Raw genomic sequence first — 27,279 nt, 5'->3', positions numbered from 1 at the left:
ACAGAAGCACCCCCAGCACAGCAGCTCTGCCCCGTGTGCGAGCCCCCACCCTGCAGAGCGCCGCACTGGAGGAGCCCTTCCCTCCAGGCCCTGACAGCTCCTAAATGCTCCTACACTATTTTTACCCCGGGGTTGCTATAGAAACATCAGACCCACTTGCAATGATGCAGCCTCTCTCGGAAGCGCTGCATCACCGCCTGCCTCCTGCCTGTGAGCGCTCACGGGGCGGGGGGCTGCTATTTTGGGAGCCCCGCATTCAGCACAGCCCCCCCAGCTGGAAGCAGGATGGAGAGCAGACACGGGGAGATGGAGGAGGGGGCATTTCAGGGCCCCAGCAGCCCATCCCCCATCCCCAGCCAGTCCTGCTGCCCCCATCCCCTCCACGTGCACAAAGAGGCTCCAGCAGCAGCAGGATTGCAGCAAGCTGTACCCGAGGCAGATCCACTCAAGCTGCAGCTGATCGGGGCTTCCCCTTCCCATAGAGGCTCAGAGCTGGGTCCTGCTAAAGCCAAGCAGAGAACAGCACCGGCAGCCCAACACAGGGGGCTGTGACCATGCAGTGTCCCTGTGGTCCCTGCAGCAGAGCTGTGTGCCCAGCAGAGCCTCTGGCCTTGCTGCAGCCAGGGCAGGGACAGCGCAGCAGGCACGGCACTGCATGGCCACACCAGATGGTCACAGCCAGGCTGTCACTGGCAGAGGCCATCAGAGAGGTCAGCTAATTCTTGACACTACAAGAAGCTGCTACTTACTTCATTTTTTCCAGCAGAAGACAGGGTCAAAATTAATGTGGATGCAAACCTGCAAACATGCAGTGTGTTCCTGCTCAGGTCTTAGGGGGAACAGCTTCATGCAAGGGGCCCCCCTGCCCCAAAACACCTCCACATCCAGCACAGCCAGCACTGTACCATGGGGACACCGCAGGCACCCTCAGCAGCCCCAACCCTCAGTGAAGGCTTCACAACCCCATCACCTGCCCGGACCAGAATGGGTTCTCACAGAGCATAAGAGTCTGGGACAAGTCCAGCACAGGGCCACAGCACACGAGCACACTGAGGAGCTGGCACCCACAGCCCCCCATGCCACATATGCCCAGGGCTGCCCCAGGCTCTGCATCCCGCTGAGCCCAACGGGGCAGAGACTGGGGCAGAGACGTGCCTTACCCAGCACGGGAGCAGCCCTCAGGGCAGAGCTGACGATCTCCAAAACATCAGCACCAAACTCCCCCCCTCCCCAACAGCTGCGTCCATCCCTCCGGGTGAATGCGTTTATAAAAAGCTGCTGTGTGGGGATGAGCTGGCAGAAATAGCTGCACACAGCCGCCGCCGCACCGTGTAAGAGATGATCACCAGCTGTTCTGCAAAGTGCCCGAAATAGAGCCAGCGCGGCGCAGCTCCCGGGGAGATGGCGCGCGTTTGGCTGAGCCCAGCAGCGAAGCCGCCCACCTCCCGCACACCTCGAGCAGCCCCTGCCCCAGCTGGAGCCAGGCTCTGACAAGGCGCCAGCTGCGCTTGCTGCAGGGGGCGTGGTGACAAGGAGGGACCGCAGCCCCAAGTGCTGCGCTCACAGCCTCAGCCGCCGCAGCCCCCGCACAGCCCCGCACGGCGCATATGCACACGCTGGACATTCCGGTGCGGCCCCAGCAGGCAGCAGTTGCTCTGTCTTCCTTCAGGCTGTGCTCTAATGTTAACCAGAAAGCTGCGATAGGCAGACCAGAGCTACCTGCAAGGTCCGAGCAGCACCCAGCATCTCTGCTGTGCTGTCATCTGCATTGCCACGTACCCCTCCACGTCTGAGATACGCATGGAAGGAGCGGGAGAGCTCAGCTGAAGCCTCCCACGTCTCGCACATCATGTGCTCGCTGCCCTCCTGCTGAAAGGCACCGAGTTCACCACACCGTGCCCCCCAGGCAGCGCCGCAGCTCCGGAGCCGTGCAGCCATTACTCAGCAAATCATTATGAATAACGAACAGCACTGACAAAATGCAACCTGTGACGATGTGCCAGTAGGAAATGAGGGGCACGCCTCCATTAATCACTCATTATGAATTATTCAGCTAAACAGGAAGCAGAAGGCAAACTCAGATACGTTCTGCATGGAATTGGAGTGGGCTCTAAGGAACGCTCTGACCCCACGCGTGAGGCAGCCCCTGCTGCAAGCCCAGTGAGCTCCGTGAGCAGCCCCTGCCCAGCAGGCTGGTGGCGACCCAGTGCCAAACGTCTGCTGGGAGCCAGCAGCACACAGCCCTGCCCTCACACATCCCAGAGCCTTGCCTTTCCCACCATGCCTTCCCCCCGTGGCCGTACCCCTGCCCAGCATCAGGTGCCCCTAATGTCAGTCCAGTCTCAGAGCACTGTGATAACCACAGCTCAGGCAGCAGCATCCTCCCACATGGCAGAGCTGCACACAGCGCTGTGCCAGTTGTGCACCTACAGTCGCTCCCCACCCTCTGGCTGGTTTCCTGCCCCTGGTGGGGCCTTCAAAGGAGCCAGGCTCCCCAGTAACCTCAGGGTAAGGCAGGCTGGATGCTGTACAACAGCAGTGGCACTAGAGGTTTCTGTCCCAGTGACAGCAGGATGCCTGTGGTCGCAGTGCTTCTCTGCAGGCACGGAGGGGAGATCTCCACCCTGGAAAACAGCACACAGCCTCTGACTCCCTCCTGCAGCAGGACAGTTTGGTGTCCCTGCTGATGCACTCAGGCCACAGGAGCACACTACCACTGTTGGGAGATGGGCCTCAGGGGGTCTCCAGCCCAGTGAAAGGCCGTGGGCTCAGCCCAGTTTGCTCCTCACTGCATCCCCTTGAGCCTTGACAGCCCCTAAGGAAGGAGGGGCCCAACCTCAGTGGGGGCACACTGCAGCGCCGGGCCACCCTCAGCAACACCGGGGCACAGTGACATACAGGGGGCACCGATGGCACACGTGGCCACGCGGGCACCAGGGGACACGAGCTGCACAGCTCCACGCGTGGGCAGCTACACAGCCAGCCCTGCACGCGAACACAGCGCTGTGCTGCTGGGCACTCACAGGTATGGACACACACACGGGGGCTGCGTGTGCACTCAGCCACCCGGCACACACCTGCACCCACGCAGACGCAGCCCTGCGCGCATCACCGCACAGACACTCAGCCCTCAGGACGTGCGCACGCACACGGACACACAGACACACAGACACACACACAGACCGCGGCCCCGCCTCGCACACGCGGATTCAGACGCGCACCGTCCCGCCCTCGCTCAGACCTGGCTGTGCTGGACGCAGCCCCCACAAGGCCCCCCCCCCCCCGCTCCTCCCCGCACCCAGTGGGGGCGGACGCGCCGCCCCGCGCCCTCCTCCCCGTGCAGCCCCGGTGCGCAAAGCGGGGCCGGTACCGGGCACCGCACACCGCTAACGGGTACCGGCACGGCGCAGCAGGTAACGGGGGCGAACCCCGGCTCCGGGAAGGGACCCCCGCCCCGCTGTCGCAGCACCGAGCCCGGCGCTGAAGCAGGGGAGGCGACACCGCGGCACCGGTGAGGGGAGATGGAGGTGAGAGCAACTTCGGAATCGGAGCGGGGGTCTCGGGGAGCAGCCCTGGGCATCTGGGCGCAGTGCTACCGAGGGGGGCTGGGAGCGCTCACAGCCTTCGGGCCGCGCTGCACTGACAGGGAGGTGGGGGCTGCGGGAGCCACGCATTAATGGGCATGGGCTGGGGGGGGGAAAGGGGAAGCAGGCAGAGCATCGCGCGTGTGCCGTGGGGGAAGGCGGTGAGCGCAGACTGCGGAGTGCTGCGGGTGACGGAGCAGGGGGAGATGCCCAGGGGAGGGGACAGCGCCGCTCGCCGCCGGGCAGCAGGGAGCTGTGATGGGAGAGCAGGGCGAGCAGGCGGCAGGGCTCCTGGGACAACGCACCTCTGACATCGCCGCGGTGCTCGGCCCCGCGAGTTACCGCCTCTGCCCCGTGCACGGCACTCACCGGGTCTCAGCGCTGCTGCCCCATGGGGACACAGGCACACAGCCACCAGGCGCTCAGTTCCCGAGTGGTGCCGCGGAGCAGCACGGAGGAGCCTTGCCCTGCTGCAAGTCCCGGGATCAGCAGGGGAGCCGCTGCCGAGCAGGGGCAGGAAGCGCCTTCCAGAAGGGAGGGCGTCTGCTGACCCCCCGAGCCAGTCCTGCTGCAGAGTGCTGCACGAGAACGCTGCTCTCTCACAGCACTCTCCTATACAAGGACTCCCCACAGCACCACGAAGCAGCACAGGGTTACACACAGCAGAGCAGCAGCTGCTTAGAATTTCCACCAGCAGCGAGGACCATGGCCCCAGCTGCACAGGAGATGCTCGCAGCCTCCAGTGGGCTCCGTGTCACAGAGCGAGGGGCCTCCGAGGCACAGTAGAGCCATGCCAGGAGCAGGGCCACATTGGTGGCTCTGGCACCGAAGGAAATCAGCTGCATTCAAGGAAACATCAACATGGCTGTGGGAGCAGAGCTGGAGGAGAGCAAGGCAAGGTGAACTGAGGTGTATCAAGGAGCAGCAAGAGCAGAGCTGCCCCATGCAGGGAGACAAGCTATGAGCTGAGAGCAAGACCTCACCTGTAGGGCAGGAGTAGGCTGCTAACAGCTATGGGTCACACAAGAGAGATCACCAGGAGAATGCAGAACAGCAAACTCTATCCACAAGTCCAACAAACAAAGATAATCCCACAGAGCTGAGCACAAGCTCAGGGCCTGCCTTTAAATAGGGCTCCCAGCCCATAGCAGGGGGTGTGGGGATCCAGGTGAAGCTGTTCAGCAATCGGCATTGATTGGTGCTTGCAGGGCTGGCAACCAGCACACCTGGATGGGGTGACAGCAGGGGCTGAGTCTGTGGGGCTGCCTGGCAAACATTGCATCTGAAATGAATTCGCTGAGAGAGGAGCAATGCCATAACATGAATTATGAGCCGAGGGAAGGCAGTGCCAGTGCACCTCCCAGCTGGCTCCAAGCAGTGCTGTCACTCCAGGAGACCCCAGAGGAAACAAAGCTTTCCTCCTGCTGCAGTTCCCCCCGCACCCCAGCACCCCCAGCAGGCAGCACACAGCACTGTGGCAGAACCACGGCACGATTTGGATCGGAGGACGTCTCACAGCCCCTCCAGTTCTAACCCCTCCATGGGCAGTGATACCTCCCACAGCCCGGCGCCCCATCCAACCTGACCGTGAGCACTTCAAAGATGGGGAACCCGCAGCCACCCTGGGCAGCCTACACCAGGGCCTCAGTGCCCTCGCGGTACAGAATCCCTTTCTCATGTCTAACCTAAATTCAACCTCTTCCAATGTGGGAAAGTGCTACAGGGCTGCCCATGTGCAGAGGGCTCAGCGGAGGCTGCAGGGGGGCTCACCTCTCCATCCCATTCCTCCCCAGCTGCCGTGAGCCCTGCATGCCATGGATGAGGCGACGGAGCTGCAGACCGGGGGGAACTCCCTCCTGAAGGCAGTGTGGCTGGGCCGGCTGCGGCTGACCCGGCTGCTGCTGGAGGGGGGGGCCTACATCAATGAGAGCAACGAGAAGGGGGAGACGGCGCTGATGGTGGCCTGCATCACCACGCATGTGGACCAGCAGAGCATCAGCAAGGCCAAGATGGTGAAGTACCTGCTGGACAACAGGGCCGACCCCAACATCCAGGACAAGTCTGGGAAGACGGCCCTGATGCACGCCTGCATCCGCGGCGCGGGTGGCGAGGTGGTGACCCTGCTGCTGGACAACGGGGCCGACCCCAGCCTGGAGGACCACTCCGGTGCCTCTGCACTGGTGCACGCCATCAACGCCGATGACAAGGATGTTTTGCAGCACCTCCTGAATGCCTGCAGAGCCAAGGGGAAGGAGGTGATCATCATCACCATGGACAAGTCGGCCACCGGCGCCAAGGCCACCAAGCAGTACCTGAACGTACCCCCACTGCTGGACTTCAAGGAGAGGGCCTCCCCTGAGACGAGCACCGCAGCGCTGAAGGCGGCCGCCCCATGCCCACAGCCCGCCGAGCAGGAGCTGCCCCCCGGGGACGGTCCTCCCACCAAGGCCACCCCTGAGCCACCCTCCCCGGGCTGGAGGGGCGGCACCACCACCAAGAGAGCGCGGCTCCCGCAGCTGAAGCGGCTGCAGTCGGAGCCGTGGGGGCTGGTGGCGCCCTCGGTGCTGGCTGCGCACCACGAGGAGCAGCGGGTGCGCACGGATGACGAGCTGGTCAGCAGCATCGGGGAGCTCGCGCTGTGCAGGAAGGCTCCCCTCAGCCGCAGCAAGGATGCGCCCCTATTCCCGCTGGTGGACGAGCAGGCGCTGCGCACGCCTCCAGCCCCCGGGTCCGGCTGCAGGAAGGGGTTCGAGAAGGGCCCCCAGCGCCTGCCTCGCAGGAGCACGGTGCCGGAGCCGCCGGAGAGCAGCGAGGTGATGGAGGCCCTGCACTGGCGGCGGATGAGCGCCGAGCACCACGAGTGCGACGCCGGCATGGCCGAGGTGGGGAAGGTGGCTGCGGAGAGGAGGAAGCTGAGCGGCTCTCACCTGGCTCTGCTGGGTGGTTCGCGGGAGGCTCTGGATGGCGCCCCCAGCACCTCCCCCGCCGCCGCCCGCCGCCCGCCCAACCTGCTGGAACGGCGCGGCTCCGGCACGCTGCTGCTGGACCACATCGCGCACACCCGGCCCGGCTACCTGCCCCCCCTCAACGTCAACCCCAGCCCCCCCATCCCCGACATCGGAGCCAGCGGCAAGGCCCCCTCCCCGCTGGCTGCCGGCTTCAGGGCCCTGGTGCCCGTCGCGCCCAGCTCCCCCAAGCGGGGTGACCTGAGAACCAAAAAGAAGCTCCTGCGGAGGCACTCCATGCAGCTGGAGCAGATGAGGCAGCTGTCTGATTTTGAGGAAATCGTGGCACAGTAGCCGCTTTCCCGGGAAGTTCCCCAAACTGCCCTCTGCAGGAACACACGGCAGTTCGGAGCGGGGCGGTGCTGCCCTGGGAAGCGCTGGCAGCCCTGGGCTCGAGGCCCCATGCACAGAGCACTTTCCCCAGAGCTGGGGGGACAACAGGTGGGCAGGCAGCACAGAACTGAGTGCCTGGAGCCCTGCCATGCCGGCTGCTTTTGGACTTTTCCCCCCCCGCGAGCACTTGTCTGAGAAATCCAATCCCAGCACGTTTAGGTAGAGGCAGGCATCACGCAAAGGCTCCCGGCTGCAGTGTGTTTGTTCCTGGTTATTTACGATCCATTCTTCATCCCTCCCACTCATCCCAATGCAGAAAACGGTCTGGGAGCCCCACGCCAGGGAGTCGGGGGCTGACGTGTGTGTGAAGTGCCTACCGGGAAGGAGCTCAACGCTGCGAGAGGATGGAGAGCAGAAATAACCCTCCTTAGCGATTGAATGTATTTATACCCTCACTGTGCTGCAGAGGCGAGACAACGCTCAGAGGTCCTGCGATTCCGTTTCCAAGCGCTTGGCAACACAGAGCCAGATCCGCTGCTAGTGCAGCTGGGGAGCCATGCGCAGAGCTCCGGGTTTGGCACGCTGCGCCCGTGGGGAACGCGGCTGCCCGGCCCCGCTGCGCTGCGGGTACCCGAGGATGGATGCGCCGCGTTTCCGTCGGCACGGGAGCGCCCTCTGGAAATGCGTTTTCGATTTAAATGTGTTGTTTAGAGTAAAGGTGGGCTTATATTTTTACAGCCTTAAAGTTTATACTTGCTGTCGCTCAGATGTCTTACAGACGGAATTTCAGGCACGCTTGATCTCTAACCATGAAGTTCGTCTTCTATTTTTGGCTGAGGAATCCCAAATCCCAAAGTTTTCATTCGCGCATATCCCCATATCTTTACTGACGCTTCCGCCGGCGCGCTCTGACGGCGGCGGTGCAAACACAGCTCAGCTCCTCTTTGCGCGGGGGCTGTGAGCGCGCATCTCACTGCGGGAGCGCGCATCTCACTGCGGGAGCGCGCATCTCACTGCAGGAGCGCGCATCTCACTGCGGGAACGCGGGGCAGCGCCGCGCCGCAGCCATTGCCGCTCGCGTGTGCGGAGCGGGGGTGACGCCGTGTGACGGACGGCGGTTTTACATCCCCGCTCTGCCCGCAGCCGCCCGGCCCCGGCCCCCCGACGTCCCCCGGCCACGCACGGAGCCGCCCCAGCCCGGAAGCGCCGCGGTGCCGCCACGTCAGGGAGGGACGGCCCCGGGCGGGGCGAGCGCGGGGCCGAGCGGCGCGGTGCGGTGCGGGGCGGGCGGGATGCGGGGCTGGGCGCGGGGCTGGGCGCTGGCCCTGCTGCTGGGCGCTCTGCGCGCGAGCGGCACCGAGCTCACTTTCGAGCTGCCCGACAGCGACAAGCAGTGCTTCCACCAAGAGCTGGACCGAGGCCTCAAGTTCACGCTGGACTACCAGGTACGGCCCTGCTCCTACCCGTGCCTCCACCCGTGTCCCCCAGCCCCTGCAAAGCCCCAAGCAGGGCGACCCCCGCACCTCTCCCCCACAGCCCCGCTCCCCCCGTGCTGCCCCGGGAGCTGTGCCCAGACTCGTGCCCAGCAGAGCCCACATCAGAGCTGCTTGGGATGTGCCCACGGTGGTCCCCCAGCCCGGTGGTGGGGGCCGTCCCCCCGTTCATTCTGCCCGTGGGCCCTCAGCCTGGCCCCTGCCCGTGATGGGCTGCGGCGGCACGGTGCCGCGCTGCTCAGGGCATGGCTGTGCATGTGGCACATTTTGGGGCAGCATTCCTCTGCCCGTGGTGCCGGGTTCTCAGGGTTCAGCAGGTGCTGCCCACATCTCCCTGTGCAGGTGATCACCGGGGGCCACTACGATGTCGACTGCTACGTCGAGGACCCCAACGGCCGCACCATCTACAGGGAGACCAAAAAGCAGTACGACAGCTTCCCGCACCACGCTGAGCTCACGGGGATCTACACCTTCTGCTTCAGCAATGAGTTCTCCACGTTCTCCCACAAAACCGTCTACTTCAACCTCCAGGTGGGCGACGAGCCGCCCATCCTGCCCGACATGGGCAGCCGCGTCACGGCGTTGACACAGGTGTGTTGCAGCACGTGGCCAAACGCACAACCCCGTGCGACCGCGCTCGCTCCCTTCCCCTCTGCTGAGTGCAGAAGCGCCCGCTGCCAGGCAGCGCCGTGCCGGCCTGCTGGTGGCAGAGCGGAGCCGCGGTGCCAGGCTGGGGCGCAGAGCCCTCGCTGAGCCGCGCGGTGTCCCGTTGCCCACCGGGCTCCGGCGCTGCCCCTTGGAGCAGAGCCGCGTCGGCGGAGCCGGCAGCGCGCCCCTCCCCCTGCCCAAGCCGTGCCTGGTGGGTGGCGCTGCATCCCTGTGCCCCCAGATGGAGTCTGCCTGCGTCACCATCCACGAGGCGCTGAACGCGGTGATCGACTCCCAGACTCACTACCGCCTGCGGGAAGCGCAGGACCGCAGCCGGGCTGAGGACCTCAACGGGCGCGTCTCGTATTGGTCGGCTGGGGAAACCGTCATCCTCTTCGTGGTCAGCGTTGGGCAAGTGATGCTGCTCAAAAGTTTCTTCACTGAGAAGAGGCCGGGCAGCAGTGCAGCTGGCACCTAATGCCACAGCTGTGCCATCCCAAACTGCAGGAGGGAGCCGGGGTTTTCATGGTGCTGTAGCGGGGACGTGGCTGGGGACGGCATGGGGAGTGCTGCTGTTGCTCGCCCGGGTGCAAAACAGCTGCCAAGCAGCAGCATCCCCACACATATCGGCAGCAACCCCCAAGATGTCACCTGCCCTCACCAGTGCCAGGCCACCTCTGGGCCGTGCGCCGCCAGCCCAGGTCAGCTCCCCACCTGCAGACTGCAGGCTTTGCATCTGGCTGCGTGCGCATGGCTCCCTGCTGTGCCTGCAGTGGGCAGGTTGTGCCCTGAGCGCACACAGCATCTTCCATGTTGAAATTTCAGCAGGGGCTCTTGGCTTCTTTATTTTGTCTGCTTCTCCCTGTGCAGCATTTCCTAGGCCACAGGAGTAAGCAGCATGCTCCACAGAAGATATTTTTGTACTTAGCTGAGTCCGTGCCGGAGCCCCATCCCCTTCCCTTAGTTGTAGCCCTCAGGGGCAGCTGGCTGCAGCACCCAGCCAGCTCCAGCAGCACCACTTTGTCCTTCCACTTTGCCACTTCACAATAAACCCACACAATTCTGTTCCTGCTGCTGTTATTGGGCACTGCTCCCAGCATGGCATGGCAAGCTCCTGCCCCATCGTGCCCCAGATCCCCCCAGTGCTGTCAGCGACTGCGCATGGCTGCTGCCCTCCTGGGGACCTGGCACGACACTGCTCCTCGTGCATGGCTGCACCTGCAGGTGCAGTGCCATGCCATGCAGCCATGGTGTGGGATCAGGGCATCAGCACCATCCTTCAGCCCTGCCATCACCAGCCTGTGGGGACTGCAGCTCTGTGCTCAGCTCCCTCCCAGCTCCCTGCAGCAACTGTGGGGCTCTTGCGGTGCCTCCAGAGCCCAGCCTACCCTGGGGCCGTGTCCAGCCCTGCTGCAGAACGGAGTGCAGGGATGTGTGCCCAGAGCTCACAGTGCCCATCCCACCCATGCACCTGCTGGAGTAACGCCAGACTCCTACTGCAGACCTCTATCCAAGGGGATGCATTTTGGCAGCTCCAAATTCCTCCCGTATCCACTGCCCGCTTGCACTCTGTGCCAGGTCCAGGCTGGTCCAGCAGGATCTGACAAATGCACTTACAGCACAATTCCATGCACCAGATCCGGGGAACCCCATTGAGTAGTGCCTTACTGCCCTCTCCCCACCAGCAGCCCCCACCCTTGCAGGGACCCCAGCCACAGCCCACGCTGGGGCCGGGGCTGCAGCCCCCACAGTAGCAGAGCAGCAAAGCTGCGTCCCTGGCCCCGGCAGCACCACTGGCCTTGGAGCAGCTGCTGTGCTGCTGGGCGCTGCCAGGCTCCCGCACCTCGCAACGACCTTCAGCAGCAGCTCAGATCCTGTCCCCAGCAGCAGGCGGGTGCAGGGCTGGCACAGGAGCAGAGGGACTGCAAGCCCTGCTCTGTGCAGCCCCCAGCAGCGCTGTGGGGATGGCAGAACCACCCTGCCCTTGGGGACAACAGCCAGGGTTCCTACACGACCCAGCCCCAGCCCCAGTGCAGCCACGTCCACAGATGCAGGCAGAACACAAGATGGCCACAGGATGCTTTATTACTGTGTTGTGCTCCAGCACGTAACATAAATGGGTGCAGAGAGGGAAAAGGGGTGGCTCACACCCACCTGGCTGTAGGAGCAGCTCTGCCCTACCACTTACAGAAGCATTTTGGAGCAAAGCCCCCTCCGCCTGCCCTTGCTGTTGTGCCCTTCCGGACACAGAGTGCCATCTTCGTGGCATCAGGCGGCCCTGGCTCACAGCGCACTGCTCTGGCAGGAACTAGCCCCAGCAGGCAGCCCCAGCTCGATTGGTGGCTGTGGCCCCTCCGTGCCCCCTGTACTCTGCCTGCCCCGCAGGGATGAGGCCGAACAGTGGAAGGAACCCGTGGCTGAGGAGGGTGGCTCAGGCTCAGGGTTGTGCCCGCAGGGACAACTGCAGCGCCTCTGGAAGGGGATGGTGAAGAGCCCGTAGGTGATGGGGTCCAGGCAGGCATTGAAGAGGCCGAAGATGAAGAGGATGTGGGAGAGGGATGGTGGGACCTTTTGCTGCATGGCCCGTGGGCAGAACCAGTACCACAGCCCCAGCAGGTAGTAGGGGGTCCAGCAGAGGATGAAGGAGGAGACGATGACCAGGCTCATCTTCAGCGTGCGCAGCCGTGCCCGTGGGATGTTGCTCCCAGAGCACCGCAGCGGCACGTCCCTGGAGGAGACTGAAACGTGGGAGTGGGACCGGTGAGCGGGGGGCTCAGGGTGGTAACCACACCCCAAGCAGGGAGCAAGGACCCCCACCATCCCGGCAGAGGCCGCACACTCGGATCTGCTCGCAGCCCCCCCGCCAGCCCCACTCACAGAGGCCGGAGCCCATGCGCCGGGAGATCTCGAGCAGGATGCGCGTGTAGCAGCACACCATGATGAGCAGCGGCAGCAGGAAGAGGCAGGAGAAGCTCAGCATGTTGTAGAGGGTCTCGTGCCAGGGCTGCGGGAAGCTGCCGCGTGTGGTGCACTGCGTGAAGTTGTGCGGGGCGTGCAGGGTGACGGTGTGGAAGAGGAACAGCTGGAAGCGGAGCAGAGGTGGGACGGGGTTGAGATGGAGACCCTGCCCCTCCCCAAGAGGCACCCAGGGGTCTCAGAGCACCTGAGCTGCAGGGTTGGGCCCCGCACCGAGGGCTCAGGGCGCTGCCACTCCTGAGAAGCCCCCGGGGCCCCCAGGAGCGCGGGGTGCGTGGGGCTGGCAGGCACCTGCGGCGCAGCGAGCGCGGCGCTGAGCATCCACGCGGCACGGAGCATGGCGCGGTTCCTGCGGCGCGCGCGGGCGATGGCCAACGGGCGCAGGATGGCGGCCTGCCGGTCCAGGCTGATGACGACGGTGACGAAGGCGGAGGCGTACATGGCCAGCAGGCGCAGGTACATGAGGAGGCGGCAGGCCAGGTCGCCCGCCCGCCACTGCAGCGTGATGTTCCAGACGGCATCCGACGGCATCACCACCACCGTCACCAGCAGGTCGGCGGCAGCCAGGTGCCGCAGCAGCAGGCGGATGTGGGAGCGCCCGCCGCCCCCCCGGCCCCCCGCCGCCCGCAGCACCGCCACGTTGCAGCCGGCCGAGAGCACGAAGAGCACGAAGGTGGCTGCCACGCGGGCCTGGGCCGCGGGCGAGAAGGTGGGGAGCAGCAGCGGCTCCTCGGCACCCTCGGAACGGGGGCTCCAGGCACAGCCCTGCTTGGGGTGGGACGTGCTGCTGGAGGGCTCCGTGCTGACGTTCCCCGCCTCGGGGCCTGGGTCCAGCCAGCCCCCTCCTGCTGCAATAGGCAGATGGGCAGCGCGGCCCGCGCAGGGCTGGGGGTGTTCAGGGGAGGGGGTGACCTACCGACCCACCCAGAAGCCCACCTCAGCTCTCGGCATTCCCATCTGCAGCCCCGGCACCCAGAGAACTGTGGGATTCCGGCATCGCAGGTAAGCATGGGGAAGCGGTCTCAGCCTCCCCTGCCCCCTGCCTGCCCCAGGCCATCGCTGCCGCCCTGTCCACCCCACTCCAGAACATCCCTCGTGGTCCTACTCAGGGACAAAGGCACTCCCCGGTGCAGGAGCCCTTTGGTGAAGCACCCCATGCTCCCTGCACCCATCTCCCTGCACACCTCACCTGCAGCAGCAGCATCCTGCCCCGTTCCCCCGCCGAGCCGGGCCATGTCAGGGCTGCTCAAACACCACCCACTCGCTGCTCCCAGTGCTCCCACATTGGCACCAGCTGCAGCCAGCCGGGACGCGGGCAGCAGGGCCGGCACTGCAGCACTCTGCTGCCTGCAGTCACCTCCGCTCCCGCCCAGCACCCCACCGGCTGCTGCCCTTGGCAGCTCAGGTTGCTCCTTGACGTAGCCAACCTGCATGGAACGACTCCGTCCTTTACCCCGCATCACCCACACACGGATGAGCGTGAACAGCCTCATGCACGCAGACATGTGCACAAAGGAACACGGTGTGTTACCAGCCCGACAGGCCTGCATCCAGGCGCTGCGGGGTGCCCGGAGCTGGGGTTGCTGCTGCAGAGCCGTGTGTGTGGGGTGCACAGTGCTCGTTGCTTTGGAGTGCATCGTTGGTGGGGACCCGAAGATGCGCAGGTCCCATCTCCCGGCTCCTCCGTAGGACCAGGGCTGCGGGCTGGGGGAGGGGAACGCGGCTCTTTTGCATCTCAAAGGCTGCGTCTCCCAGGCGGAGGGCATTACCGTAATTAGCAAGTCACCTCAGTCATTTCACAGATAAGCGGGGCTCATTAGCCCTGCAGACCTCCTGCCCCGGGGACCCCGGTGCGCGTTAGCATCTGCCCGCCAGTCCCGGGATGGGGCTCCGCACCGCCCGACAGCCCGAACCTCGGGGATCCCCTGCAGCCGAGTACCCGCCCTCCACCCGGGACCCGCGGGGTCTCCAGCTCGGCGGGGTGCGGCCCCCAGGTGACCCTGCGACGTGGGGCCCTCCCAGGCTCCGGGCACGGGGTGCGGACATCGCTCAGCTGTCACTGAGCCGCACCTGGGCAGTGCTGGTGAGCTCCATTCCCAGAGCTGGAGGTGTCTGTCCTGATACCTCCCGGCAATTGCTTTCCCAGATGCTGTCCCCAGCTGCACGCTGCCGGCTCAGGGCCCCGCAACGGTGCTGGCTCTGTGTCACAGCCCCTGCCCATGCCCAGAGAGATGCCCTGGTGCAGTTTCCCCAGCTCAGCTGTCCTCTCAGCCCCAGCATGACGGCTGTGCATGTTGCACCCATCCCGCGCCCAGCAGTTGCTGCAGGAATGGCCACGTGGCGACAGTCAGAGTGGGCAAAGGGGTTTATTTATGTACAGTCACAGTATATTATGTACAGTCTCAGCCAGCATGGATCCGGGCTCCAAGCACCTTGCTTTCACCACCCCCTTGCTGTCCAAGGGGGGACACACGTCTCCCTGGGTCCTGCAAGTCGTGGGCGTCCGATGGTGCGTGGCTCAGTCCTGGGGCTGCGGTGGGAGCAGAGCCTCCAGCAGAGAGAGCAGATCTGCTGAGATGTCCTGTGGGGAAGAGAGAATCGGTGAGGAAAGCACTGATGCCAGGGCAGGGATGCAGGGCAGGGCTGGGTGTGGGTCAGCAGCATTAGGGGCTGGCAGAGCCCACCGTCAGGAGGGCACCCACTCAGGTACCAGCAGGGCTCTGTGCTAGCTGATAGGAGCCCAAACGATGCAAGGAAGGGTGGGAGCAGCTGAAGGAACCAAGCACCCCACATACACGTGCCATAGGGTAGAGGGAGGTCCTCTCCATTCCCAATCCCAGACTACATCACTGTGACCCCAACACCACTTCCACACACCACAGGAGCACTCTGAGCACCCACCAGAGAGATTGTGCCCAGCCCCACATCAGTATCCCAGCTCCACGGCCACGCACATACCTGGGTGACCATCTCTGCATCCACAAAGTCTGGCAGCAGCAGCCCTGTGTCGAAGATGGGGTCACTGGGGGGGTCTGAAGAGGTCCCTGCCACTGCACAGTGAGGAGAGAATGGCCAGGAGGACACGTCGGAGGCGAGAGCCTCGTGCAGCTCCGGGGGGGTCCCCGCGGTGGGGCTGTAGGACGGTGGTGACCAGAGCCCCATCCCCACGTCAGGAACCACGCGCAGCTGCGGACGGGTCTCCAACACGGGGCCGTTGGAGAGCGACCCCCAGGTCCCCGTCCCCGCATCCAGAGCCCCGCGCAGCTCTGGGGGGGTCCCCCAACCCTCCGAGCCGGGGGGCGAATTCTCCTGCGGGGCTGGGGAGCGCGGCCGGGGCTGCGGGGGCTGGCAGCAGCCCAGGCCCCCGGGGCAGAGCGGGCAGCGGCGGGCGGCCGCCCCGCGGCGCAGTAGCAGCACCTCCTCGCTGAGGCCCAGCAGCGCCGAGAGGTGGGCGATGTAGCGCGTGGCGAGGCGCAGGGTCTCGATCTTGGTGAGGCTCTGCCCGGCAGGCGCCAGCGCGGGCGGCAGGTAGTGCCGCAGCCGGTGCATGGCCTGCGCCAGCCGCCGCATCCGCAGCTTCTCCCTCTCGCTGGCGCTCTGCCGTGAGCCCCCGGCCGCCCCTGATCCCCTCCTGCCCGCCGGACCGCGGCGCGGTGCCCTGGCAGGGGGTGAGAGGCCGCAGGAGTCGGGTGAGGGTGCCGGCGAGCTGCTGCTGTAGCCCTCGGGCTCAGGCACTGCGGGGAGACCCCAGTCGTGCAGCGGAGACGCGGTGCGGAGCGCGAGGCCGGGAGCTGCCTGGTGGGCCATGGCTGAGGGCTGAGAGCCGCCGGCCCCGGAGCCCCGGCTTTATGCCGGGCCGGAGGTGTGAAGCGGCACCTCCGTGGCCGGCGTCGGCAGCACTTCAAAGGCGGGGGGCGAGGGCAGCCGTCCTTTGAACAGGCGGGTGAGGATTTTTACCCCGGTGGTGTGAAGCTGCTCCGCGCTTCACCCCCCGGCACTGCCCGCATCCCAGCACCGGCTCTGGCCCGGGGCCGGGGGAGCCCCCCCAGCAGGGATGCACGCGGGGTCTGCGGTGCGGTCTGCCGCAGGGTGCGTGCGATGGGCTCGGCTGCTCGGCCGGCAGCGGGCTGCGCGCTGCGAGCTCTGCGGTGCAACGCGTCCTGCAGACACAGTGGGGCTGGCACTTTTCTCTGTCCCCTCGCGTCCTCGGTCCGGTAGTCCCAGAGCCCAGCACCGCGCTGTTCCAGCCCATCCTGCTCCCCAGTGTGACCTACGGGCCAGGGTGGGTCCAGCACCGTGTCGCCACCCTCAGCCGGGGCAGCGGGCTTTGCCCAGGCCCCCCTGCAGTCCCGCTAATGGCATTTCACATGCTGGTACTAATGAGCCCTGACGCCTGCGGAGCCGCCCGGCTCTGCCTACACCCGGTGCCCAAAGTCCATTGCTGTGACTGACAGCCCCTGCGCTGCACCCCCGACTCCCGCCTGCCCCCATATCCCACAGCAGCTCTGACCCTGCTGCCCCAGTCCCGATCTCCAGTCCCTGCAGTAGCACCCGCAGGCGGCACAGCCCCACAGACCCCGGCCCCTCCCGGCATTCGTGGCCCTGTCCCCGCTCCGGGGGCTGGGAGGGGGCTGGGAGGGGGCCCCCCGCCGCGTTCCCAGGCCCCGCGCAGGAGTCGCGCGCTGCGGGTGTAAAGGTTTCCAGGGAAACGCGGCACCGCGCGGGAAGGAAAACAGATCAGGGAGAGCGCCTGGAAGGCCGGGGGGGAGAGCATCCCTGTGCCGCTGCGCGGCCCCACCGCACCGCAGCTGCACGTCAGCGGCGCAGCCTGGCCGTGCGCTGGGACGGCTCCTGCGTGGCACGGGGTGAAGCAGCGCACGCAGCCCCCAGGGCAGGACGTGCGCAGCCCCTGATAGCGGGGGTGCTCAGCCTCTCTGCGCGCAGGGCACGGAGCCGGGCACGAGGCACGGAACCAGCTGCGGTCACGGGGTGCGCCGCTCCACGGGGAAGTGCTGGCGATGGGACTGCGTGAGCCACCGCTTCATCAGCAACGGTCACATGAAAGTCATTCGGTTTTCCCCGCGCATGCTGTGACATGGAGGTGGTGACATCAGCCCTGCCTATCAGTCACCCCCGGTGGGGCCGCGGCACATCCGCACTCCTCGCCACGCTGGGCAGCACCAATACTGGATCTCCATCCCTCAGCAGTCACACTGTGTGGGTGTCACTGCACCTGAGCACACAGCAGCGCCGACACAGCAGGCGCTCCCTGCCCACCACGCACTGTGCCCAGCACTGCTGGAGCCACGCACACCCTGGTGCACGCTGTGCTGGCAGGGCACATCACCGCAGGGCGCCCAGGCACCCGCCACCCTGCTTCAGGCTGTGTGCCACCAGCCGGGTGCCACAAGGACACAGCATTTTTCACCCTGCGGATGCCACAGACGCAGCGGATAAATGTTGGTGATTTCCCAGCTGTTCCTCTGCCCTCGGTGGAAGAAGTGCCCCTGCGCCGTCCCATCCGAGGTCTGAGCACGCTGGAATGCTGTACAGCTCTGTGCTCAGGCTCCTGACACCAGCTGCACACCCGCAGGGTTGCAGCTGCACTGGGGACCTGGGGGTCTGCAGAGGATCCAGCCCAGAAGCGCAGAGGGCTGTTTGGGGGCACTCAGAGGGAGCTCCACAGCCTTGGGCACAGCCTTGGGCACAGCCCCTTCCCCACACATCCCCCTGCGCAGTCCCACAACTGCTCCCCCCTGTTCCCAGACCCCCTCCTGTGTCTCATTAGCTGACGAGCTCCCAGGTAATGAGTTTTGCGGCCCTGCTGGGCAGGCACTTCCCACCTCCCTCAGTGTTTAGACAAGTGCTGGAGCACGGCCGGGGCTGGGGTCAGAGCCCCTGCAGAGCAGTGCCTGCAGCTCCCTATTGGGCAGCCGGGATCCCCTGCTCCCTCCATGCTGTGCTGATGGAGTGCAGCACAGGGCACTGCGCTGAGGGTGCAGGGATAGATTTTGGAGGCCAGGAACCCAGATCCAAACCTGAGCACTCCTGCAGCTCCCGTCCCATCTTGGCACCGTCCCGCCCAGCACCAGCTCTTAACCCCAGGATCTCCTACCCACAGTTCTACTGGCTGAGCCCAAAGGCCGCAGGCAGGACCTGTGCCCTGGAGCACCTCACCACAGTGCTGCCCACATCCTGGGGTCAGGGCCTGGGGTTTGCCACAGCTGGGCAAGCAGCATGGCTCACTGCGTGTCCACAATCACACAGATAGTGTGCCGAGTTGCATGTAAGCAGCATAACACAAAGTCAGGGACACTGAAGCAGCATGGCTGGATGCAGAGACACTCAGGACCCCCATCTCTCAGCCACGCAAGAGGCAGAGTGGTGCGGGGATGCCAGGGATGCTGGCAATGGAAGGTCAAGGCCTCGCTGCCCCATAGTGCCGTGCCGCAGTGCGGGTGCTGGCAGGGCTGGTCGGCACGTTAGCATCTCTCACGACCGTGTGAATTGGTCCTTGCACACTTCCCAGCACTGGGCAGTGACAATTAAGGGCTGCAGGAGTCAGAACTGACACCTCCGCAAATGGGTCCGGCTTTCCCAGGCTCCCGGTCCAGTCCCAGCCCACACCATGTAGGTTTTGACACCTCCAGGTGGCCACAGAATTGCCACCTCACACCTTGGGCCCACATAAAGCCAGGGCTGCCCAAGGACCCCCAGACGTGCGCAGCCCCAGAGCGGAGCCCGCCATGGCCGGGTCCCCACTGCCACCCCGCAGCCTCCAGACCCCAACAGCCACCACCCCGACACCAACCGGGGAGCTCTGCAGACCCAGCGGCGGGTCCGGGCTGCGGCGGTGCGGGGGTCCGGCGGGCAGGAGGGGATCAGGGGCGGCCGGGGGCTCACGGCAGAGCGCCAGCGAGAGGGAGAAGCTGCGGATGCGGCGGCTGGCGCAGGCCATGCACCGGCTGCGGCACTACCTGCCACCCGCGCTGGCGCCCGCCGGGCAGAGCCTCACCAAGATCGAGACCCTGCGCCTCGCCACGCGCTACATCGCCCACCTCTCGGCGCTGCTGGGCCTCAGTGAGGAGGTGCTGCTACTGCGCCGCGGGGCGGCCGCCCGCCGCTGCCCGCTCTGCCCCGGGGGCCTGGGCTGCTGCCAGCCCCCGCAGCCCCGGCCGCGCTCCCCAGCCCCGCAGGAGAATTCGCCCCCCGGCTCGGAGGGTTGGGGGACCCCCCCAGAGCTGCGCGGGGCTCTGGATGCGGGGACGGGGACCTGGGGGTCGCTCTCCAACGGCCCCGTGTTGGAGACCCGTCCGCAGCTGCACGTGGTTCCTGACGTGGGGATGGGGCTCTGGTCACCACCGTCCTACAGCCCCACCGCGGGGACCCCCCCGGAGCTGCACGGGACGCCGGGCTTTATGTCACAGCCCTCACCATCACCGCTGTGCAGCATCAGAGCAGCGACCCTGATGGAGCCCCCGCGGAGATGCGCAGCAACCACAGGCACCAGGACAGGTCCCTCCTGCTGCACGGAGCCCGCAGCCCCCTCCCTGTATCCTGGGATGAGAGCAAAGGCCATGGGACCTTCAGGACTCCACACATGCGGCTCTCAGGTACACACGGGTGCATGCGGGCTGACGGTGGAGTCTGGGATGTGGTGGGGTGGGATGGAGGATGCTCTTGCAGTGCACGTGTGTGCCATGACCAGGGTGACTGCATGGGGTGGGGGCACAGCACAAAGCACACCGAGATGCAGAGCCAGCCCAGGATGCATGCACATGGCCACAGCACTGCCCCACGCAGCCGCCTGACACTCAGCCTTTCTGCAGATCGGCAGCCCCCTGGACCAGGACCTGTTCATCTCCTCCGACGTCCACGGGACCCCTGTCCTGCCCGGCTGCAGCCCCGCACGGTGCTGGGGGTGGTGGAGCTGATGACAGCTGATGACACAGCATGGGGACAGTGCCAAGGGGCACTGCGGGACACTGGGAGAGGCTCCTCATTAAAGCTGCTGTGCACTGCTGCACTTTGCCTTTGGTTATTGCGGGGCTCCTGATCACTGCGTTCCGACAGGGAATGGGGCCCCGGGGGGGGGGGTTGTGGGAGGGCAATGTTCAGCCTTCACTTCCACATTACACACCTCGATGTGCTGCCCCCAGTCTCGGGGCTTGTTGTACTGTCCCACAGCTCAGAGACGTCCCCAGAGCTGGAGTGACAGAGGGACCCCATTTCTGGTCTCCCTCAGCCCTCCACCTGCCCAAGTCCCACCGATCGCCGGGGCACGGCGCCCATCCACCCGCCGACCCCCCCCCTCCTTTCTGCACCCACGAGGGTTTGGGGTTGGGGCTCGAGGAGCTGCGCCACCCCCCCCCCCCGCAGCGCCGCTGCCGAGCTCACACGCAGCCGTCAGACGGAGAGGCCGAGCGCTGGCGTCGGCGCAGCCCCCGGAGCCACTTAGCACCGGGATCCTAACAACCTCCGCTCCAGCCATTTCCTGCCCCAGCCCCGCTCAGCTTCGCAGCCGCTGCCACACCGCGCTCCCGTGCACCTCTTTATTTACGAGACCCCACGTCTGGCACGAGCCCTCGCTGTGCCCGGCCCCGTGCCCCCCGCCCATCATCCAGGCGCCGGGCGCTTCCCGTCACGAGCAGCAAAGGGCTCGGCCGGGCGGGCCGGGGCGGCGGGCGGCAGCGCTCCGGGGTGGGCGCGGGACGGGGACGGAGCGGGAGAGCGGCCGGAGCGGCTTCGGGGAGCGACGGCGGACCCCGCGGCGCGGCGGTGCGCAGAGCAGACTTAGCTGGAGGCGGTCTCGGCGCTGAACCAGGCGAGCACGACCTCCTTGTTCGCATTCACCCAGTTGATGTTGGTCCTGGTCCGCTCCAGCGCCTGCTCCAGGGCGCGCGTCCCCGAGCCGAAGCCGACGTCCTGGTTGTCTGCCTTGAACTGCTCCAGCTGCGAGGGAGGGACAGAAGGGCTGGGGAGGCGGGGGGACCCCGCAGCGAGCACACCGCGACGGCAAGCGGAGCAGGGCACACGCAGGGCTCGGTGGGACAGAGGGACCCGGGTGCAGAGGTGCCAGCTGGCAGCCGCTCACCTGCTGCAGCTCAAACTCCGTGTTGAAGCGTTGGGTGACGGCTGTAATCAGCCGGGAGAAAGAGAAGGAGCCGCCGCCGTACCTGGGGGACAGGACAGATGGCTGAGCCGTGTTGGAGCTGCCCAGCGTCCCCCCCGGCACACAGGCAACTGCTGCTGCTGCTGCTCCCCGCCCCACGCAGTGCTCACTGGCTGAAAAGTGTCTTCCAGTTGCCTCGGATGAAGTCCCAGGCCAGCGGCTGCCCCACCACGTTGCTGGCGATGCTGTTGATGGTGGAGGTGGCGTCCTGCCTGCGGATCTTGGTGGAGTCAAGGGTGTACTGCAGGTACCTGGGTGGGGGGAGCTGCCAGGTGAGAGGCTGCAGGGGCAGAGCCGGGTCCCCCCCAGCCCTGCACCCACCGCTGGAGGATCCAGGGTTCAGTGCTGCAGGTCAGGGCCGTGCGCAGCTTGTCGGCCTCGGACACCACAGGAGCCTCGAGGAAGCGCTCCCATATGAAGTCCCACGCCTCCTCCCCTCCTGTGGCCACGATGCTGCAGTAGATGGCAGAGCGCAGGTTCGGGGCAATGCTGTCGGGGAGAGATGTCTCAGCACGGAGCCCTCGCTGTGCCCAGCCTCTCTGCCCAGCCACGGCACTGCAGCACTCACGGGTTGTTGCTGACGTTGTTCTTCCACTGGTTGAAGAGCTCGGTGGCCAGCTCCTGGCACTCAGAGATGCTGTAGGAGCAGGCTGTGCTGATGGCATTGATCTCGTTGTACCTGGGGGAGAGAGCAGCCCGCGGGGCTGGGATGGGCGCACAGCCTCCGGCACCCACTGGCCACATGGGGGGCGAGCGCCGCACCGCGCACAGGGCAGCAGGCAGCCCAGAGCTCTGCGGCACTCACTGATCCATCAGGTTGACAGGGATGGTTGTCCAGTTGCTGGTGACGTTCTTATAGTGCTCAAAGAGCGGAGTCACTTGCTTCTGGATGTATTTCTGCAGGGCGGGTGGGCAGGGCTCAGCATGCAGCCCCCGCAGCAGCCCCAGCCCTCAGCACCCCCTGGGGCTGCGCTCACCCTCATGGGCCCGAACACTTCGCTGCGGTCGAACATCAGCTGGAAGTACTGCAGGTTGCTGAGCGCTGCCTGCCAAGGCATGTACTCTGTCTCCCCGCTCAGGAAGCGCGTGGTATTCAGTGCCAACGTCACATCGACTTGCAGTGCCCTGCAGCGGGGAGATGGCAGCGTGGAGATCCACCCCTGTGCCACCCGTGCCGTGCATCCCACCGCGTGCCGCCCAGCCGCCCCGCTCACCTGGCCAGGTTGAAGGCATCATCGATGATCTGCGCCCGGTTGATGACGGGGATGACCTGGGGGAGAGCAGAGGCGGTGCCACAGGGCAGCGCCAGCGTGGGGCGTGTGGGATGGGAGTCCCACGTACCTGGTGGTTGTTGGAGAGCTGCTGCAGGAGCTGATCCCAGTTCTCCTGGTTGTAGTTGACGCGGAAGTAGCCGCTGACATTGAGGTTCAGCAGGAGCCAGGTGGAGCTGCCCACACTGAAGTTGCTGTTGATGTCTGTGTGGGCAGAGGGGTTCTGCTCCTGCCCCGAACCCACCAGCACATGGGGGGGCAGCGAGTCCCCAGCCCAGACCCCAGCACCATACCTGAGACGTTCACCAGCCAATACCTGTCCCCAGTTCTGCTAGGCGTCATCCAGGTGATGGGGACAATCCAGGTGTAGCTGTGCAGGGGACACAAGGCCAACAGCCATTTCTCACCACCCACCCCCCCCATCCCCTCCACACTCCACAGCACCACAGTCCCAGCCCCACTCACTTGAACACGGAAGGTCTCTCCACTGTGGAGTTGGAGTCGAGAAGGAAGTGGCTCTGCTTGACGCTGCCGGTGAGCGTGTCAACAGTCACCAAAGGGAAACCCATCTGCAGCGTCCAGCGGTCCATGATGTTACTGATGGTGTTGGGCAGAGGCACGCTGTTGTTGTTGACAGCCTGTGAGAGGTGTTGGCAGTGTTCCCCGGTGCTGTGGGGCCCGGCCCCATGCAGGAACCGAACCCCTCTCCCAGGGGGGAATGCAGCCACTGGACCCGGAGGGGGTGGGGAGGGTGGGAGCAGCACGGAGGGCTGCCCACTCCGCTCATACCTCCTGCAGGTGCTCCCACAGGTCTGTGTACACGGTGTTTCCGTAGGCAAAGGTGTGGAGGTAGGACTGCAGGAGAGCACCAGGAGAGCTGGGTGGGGAGGGGCAGAGGAGCCCCGTGGAGCCCCAGGGAGGGGAAAAAGACCGCCTGCCGCAGACACATGCACCACAACGCAGCCCAGCAACCCTCAGCTCACCTGCAGCCCCTCCTTGAACACGTCTTCAGTGAGGAAGTCAGAGAGCATCCGCAGCACCGACGCTCCCTGCGGAGACAGCAGTGAGGCTCTGAGCACACAGCGACCGCCGGGGACCTCGCGCTGCCCGATGCTGAGCACCCACCTTGCTGTAGGCGATGCTGTCAAAGACCTCGCTGATCTCTGCTGGGGTGTTGATCTCATCCTCGCTGAAGGTGAGCGGGTGGGAGGTGGTCAGGGCATCGGTCGCCATCACCGAGTGCAACTCATTCAGCACCATCAGGTCTTTCTGCGGGGGTCGGTGCAGCCATCAGCGCAGCACTTGCAGCAGGGCAGCACCTGGGCGCTGGGCAGCAGGGGGTGCCCGTGCCCTTGCCTCGTATCCCCATGCCCATGCCTTGTGCCACATACTTGTCTCCCGTGCCTCATGCCCCACACCCATGCTCCAGGCCCCAGACGCATGCCCCACATCCCATACCTGTGCTCTACACAGCATACCCGTGCTCTGTACAGTATAACTCTACTCTGAGCCCCACACACGTGCCCCAAGTCCCATACACACTCCCTATGCCCCACGTCGCTGGGACCAGCACTCACAATGTTCCAGGTGGGCTCTGCTGAGTCTGCGCCCAGGTACTCCACGTAGGAGGCAAAGCCCTCGTTCAACCACAGGTCGTTCCACCACCGCAGCGTCACCAGGTTCCCAAACCACTGCAGAGGAGTAGAGCGCCCTGTCAGCGGGGCACCGTGGCTCCAGGGGCGAGCAGGGGCCCGGCAGGTACCTGATGGGCCAGCTCGTGGGCGATGACGGTCACCACGCGCTCCTTGTTGGCAATGGAGGAGTAGGCGTTGTCATAGAGCAGCGAGTTCTCCCGGTAGGTGACCAGTCCCCAGTTCTCCATCGCGCCCGCGTTGAAGTCGGGCAGGGCGACCTGATCTGGAGGATGGAGAGGCGCCATTGGCACATGGCCGCAGCTGGAGCAGCTGCCAGCAGCACAGCACGGCCCCACGGCCCCCGCACCCACCGGACTTGGGCAGCGGGTATGCAGTGTTGTAGTGCTTCTCAAAGAAGCTGAGGATGGGTCCGGTCTTTTCGAGCGCGTATTCGCCCTGCCCTTCAGCGATGGCTGCGGGGCGGCCCCAGATGCGGATCTGAGAGGAGAGATGGTGCCGGGCTCAGCTGCTGCCCTGGCTGCGCCTTGGGTGCGCGGGACGGCGCTCGGCTCACCTGCACCTCCCCAGTGTCATTTTCTACACAGTCAAACTGGCTGACGATGAAGGCCAGCAGGTAGGTGGACATCTTGGGCGTGGGGTTGAACTGGGTGACGTTCCAGCTCTGCCCATCCATCTCCAGCTGGTAGGTGTCTGCAGGGAGCACGGAGCAGCTCAGCCGCCCGCCCGCCCACCCGGCACAGAGCTCCCCCGCCCCACTCACTGTTGGCAGGCATGTTGGAGATGGCCTTGTGATCGGAGGGGTGGATCATCGTCACCGTGAAGACGGCCTTCATGGCCGGCTCATCAAAGCAGGGGAAGGCTTTTCTCGCATCAGGGGCCTGCATCTGCGTGGTGGCCACCACCCTGCAAGCGAACCCATCAGCACCGCGGTGCCCGGGCTCTCGTCCCCTCTGCCAAGGGGCTGACAGCCCATGAGGAGCCAGAGTCCCCTGCCCGCTCACAAGGGCACGTGCACACAGGCAGCCTGCACTCATGGAGAGGCTCCTGGCACCGCAGCCACCTCCCCCCGCAGCACCATGCTCCCTCCCCGCCAGCCTTGCGCCTACTTGGTGACGTTGCCCTCGGTGTATTCGCTGCGGTAGAATCCAGCCAGGTCGTCTGCCAGCTCCCCGGTGAAGTTGCTGAAGAGGCGGTAGCTCTGGCCCTGCTGCAGCGGCCCGGCCAGCTGCACCACCAGGTACTGCGTGTTGGTCTCCAGCCACGTGTTGCTGATGGCGGGCGGTGTGGAGCCGTTCACCGCGTGCAGCGAGGCGTGGAAGCCATTCTGCAGCGTGTAGTTCAGCTTGTTGCTGTGGATCAGGATCAGGTCGGTGGCTTCCTCGCAGGTGAAGACCACGCTGCTGTTGCCCCTAAAGATGTACATGTTGTTGGCATCGGGCATCAGGAAGGGCTGCAGCGTCACCTCGTAGCTCTCCGGCTTCAGCGCCGTCGGCAGCCGCCAGCGGTTCCAGGGGTTGTTGGGGGCAGTGGTGGTGGTGGTGGTGGTGGTGGTGGTGGTGGTGGTGGTGATGTCGGTGCTGCCGCTGCCTCCTGACGATTTGTTCTTCTCCTGTGCATACACCACAGACAGCGCAATGATGGTGGCCACGGCACCCAATGCCAGCACGATGCCCACGATGCCCACGCTCTTGCTGATGAAGAAGCCGGCTGCCATGGCGAGGCTGCGGAGCGGCGTGCAGAGGAGCTGTGCTGGGCTGGCACGGCTTTTAGCCTCTTGCTTCCACAGGGTTTATTAGTCCAAGTTAATGGGTGAACAATTAAAAGACCATGAGGCTCAGGATGAGCCTTCCACCCACCCGCCTCCCCGCACTGCAGCTGCGCTAATCCCAAGCACTGGGGCACTGCGGGAGCTCAGGGCTGCACCTCCAGGGATGGGCACAGGAGCGGGCATGGCTCCGGGCCAGGGCTCCCGGCATCCCTCCAGGGCAGCGGTGTGGCCCTGCAAAAGGAGGGACAGAGAGGGGTCACAGCCAGCAGCCGCATCCCCACCTCACCGTAGGGAAAGCGGTGCAGCAGGGCGGGTGCTGGCCCTCAGCAAGGGCACAGCCAGGGCCCCCCGTGCAGGCAGGGAGAGCACGGCATCGCAGCTGGGGGTCCTCAGAGCCAGGGAGGAACTCCCCTGCCTCTCAAAGCCCAGGGCTGCATTAACAGGTGTGCGCTGGGAGTTCAAACTCCAGCACTCACATACCCCGCACAGACTGGCCATACCGTGCCCGGCAGCTCCCCATGTGCCCCTGAGCTGGGGATCCCAACCCGCACAGCACACAGCTGGGAGAATGCTGGTGGGCCTGGGGGCTCAGTTTGGCCTGCGCCTCCCAGCTGGGAGCTGAGCAAAGGCACCGGGCCAGGCGCGCTGCAAGTGGCTCGTGACCAGGGCACACCTTCCTCGTGCACCTGCCTGCATGGGAGAGGAGCCCCAGCATTGCTGGGCCGATCCCCCTGAGCTCTGCCCAGGGCTCCCGTGGGCACAGCCAAAGACAAAGGAGCAAAGTCCCCATGCAGGGCAAGGTGGGGAAGAGAAAACATTGTGTGCACCTCACAATGGGAATAGAAACTCGTTTTCCCAAGGACTGATACCTCCAGTGGTGTGACCCGGGCTGGTACAGCTGGCAGGGGTACAGGAACAGAGGGCAAAGCAGGGCAGGGGCTGAGCGGTGTCCTCAAGGCACTGCAGCTCCCCGCTGTGCCCAACACTGTGACCTGTGCCCAGCAGCTCCCAGATGCATATCTCTGAGCCTGAGGAGCAGCACCACTTCCCTGCACATCCCCTGCCCCGCACGGCTCCACCGTACACACTGCCCTGCAAAGGCACTGCATTGGGGAACACCGTACCCCGAATCACGGCTGGGGGGGGGGGGCTGCCCGGAGCCCGGCGGTGCAGCCATGCCCCCCGCACAGACATCTCGGCACCGCACTGCGGGCATTCGACCCCGCACTCCTCCCACCTCTGCCAGCTCTCCCCAGCCCCGCCCGCCCCCCAGCCCGCGTCCCCGCTTGCACACCCGTAAACATCGCCCCACGGGCGGGCACGGACGCGACACCTCCGACCCCGGGGCGCCCAGACAGGGGCTCACCCCGCAGC

General features: G+C 65.6%; 6 protein-coding genes and 1 long non-coding RNA gene across 7 annotated transcripts; 3 read left to right on the top strand and 4 right to left on the bottom strand.

Annotated features, from left to right (window-relative positions):
* The first annotated feature begins 3,311 nt into the window (after window positions 1-3,311).
* Window positions 3,312-7,265, top strand: ANKRD34C (ankyrin repeat domain 34C). The gene is made up of 2 exons (XM_052671893.1): window positions 3,312-3,527; window positions 5,378-7,265. The coding sequence occupies exon 2, from the start codon at window positions 5,399-5,401 to the stop codon at window positions 6,881-6,883; it is 1,485 nt and encodes a 494-aa protein (XP_052527853.1). The 5' UTR covers window positions 3,312-3,527; window positions 5,378-5,398; the 3' UTR covers window positions 6,884-7,265.
* On the bottom strand, window positions 4,038-5,572 carry LOC128075298 (uncharacterized). The gene is made up of 3 exons (XR_008203727.1): window positions 5,355-5,572; window positions 4,568-4,810; window positions 4,038-4,054 (listed from the first exon to the last, which is right to left on the bottom strand). It is a non-coding gene; the product is annotated as an uncharacterized LOC128075298 (long non-coding RNA).
* A 913-nt stretch (window positions 7,266-8,178) lies between the features above and the next one.
* Window positions 8,179-10,128, top strand: TMED3 (transmembrane p24 trafficking protein 3). Its single transcript, XM_052671896.1, has 3 exons — window positions 8,179-8,367; window positions 8,758-9,006; window positions 9,305-10,128. The coding sequence occupies exons 1-3, from the start codon at window positions 8,215-8,217 to the stop codon at window positions 9,539-9,541; spliced, it is 639 nt and encodes a 212-aa protein (XP_052527856.1). The 5' UTR covers window positions 8,179-8,214; the 3' UTR covers window positions 9,542-10,128.
* Window positions 10,129-11,303: 1,175 nt separating this feature from the next.
* Window positions 11,304-13,532, bottom strand: LOC128075519 (gonadotropin-releasing hormone II receptor-like). Its single transcript, XM_052672343.1, has 4 exons — window positions 13,323-13,532; window positions 12,331-12,951; window positions 11,941-12,145; window positions 11,304-11,801 (listed from the first exon to the last, which is right to left on the bottom strand). The coding sequence occupies exons 1-4, from the start codon at window positions 13,530-13,532 to the stop codon at window positions 11,347-11,349; spliced, it is 1,491 nt and encodes a 496-aa protein (XP_052528303.1). The 3' UTR covers window positions 11,304-11,346.
* An 857-nt stretch (window positions 13,533-14,389) lies between these two features.
* On the bottom strand, window positions 14,390-16,515 carry LOC128075296 (mesoderm posterior protein 1-like). The gene is made up of 2 exons (XM_052671895.1): window positions 14,998-16,515; window positions 14,390-14,620 (listed from the first exon to the last, which is right to left on the bottom strand). The coding sequence occupies exons 1-2, from the start codon at window positions 15,844-15,846 to the stop codon at window positions 14,558-14,560; spliced, it is 912 nt and encodes a 303-aa protein (XP_052527855.1). The 5' UTR covers window positions 15,847-16,515; the 3' UTR covers window positions 14,390-14,557.
* Window positions 16,516-18,334: 1,819 nt separating this feature from the next.
* On the top strand, window positions 18,335-20,055 carry LOC128075295 (mesoderm posterior protein 2-like). The gene is made up of 2 exons (XM_052671894.1): window positions 18,335-19,652; window positions 19,869-20,055. Exons 1-2 carry the CDS (start codon window positions 18,786-18,788, stop codon window positions 19,971-19,973), a joined length of 972 nt encoding a protein of 323 aa, XP_052527854.1. The 5' UTR covers window positions 18,335-18,785; the 3' UTR covers window positions 19,974-20,055.
* A 522-nt stretch (window positions 20,056-20,577) lies between these two features.
* Window positions 20,578-26,120, bottom strand: ANPEP (alanyl aminopeptidase, membrane). The gene is made up of 20 exons (XM_052671892.1): window positions 25,244-26,120; window positions 24,898-25,040; window positions 24,691-24,827; window positions 24,488-24,614; window positions 24,245-24,399; window positions 24,060-24,173; window positions 23,608-23,751; window positions 23,466-23,531; window positions 23,272-23,337; window positions 22,948-23,120; window positions 22,776-22,852; window positions 22,553-22,686; window positions 22,426-22,481; window positions 22,189-22,336; window positions 22,017-22,108; window positions 21,780-21,890; window positions 21,533-21,700; window positions 21,322-21,462; window positions 21,134-21,215; window positions 20,578-20,991 (listed from the first exon to the last, which is right to left on the bottom strand). Exons 1-20 carry the CDS (start codon window positions 25,849-25,851, stop codon window positions 20,833-20,835), a joined length of 2,901 nt encoding a protein of 966 aa, XP_052527852.1. The 5' UTR covers window positions 25,852-26,120; the 3' UTR covers window positions 20,578-20,832.
* Window positions 26,121-27,279: the final 1,159 nt, after the last annotated feature.

The sequence above is a fragment of the Tympanuchus pallidicinctus genome, unplaced genomic scaffold (genome assembly GCF_026119805.1).
Source record: "Tympanuchus pallidicinctus isolate F22 unplaced genomic scaffold, pur_lepc_1.0 scaffold12, whole genome shotgun sequence".
NCBI lineage: Eukaryota > Metazoa > Chordata > Aves > Galliformes > Phasianidae > Tympanuchus > Tympanuchus pallidicinctus.
This window is presented reverse-complemented; position numbering and strand designations above follow the sequence as displayed.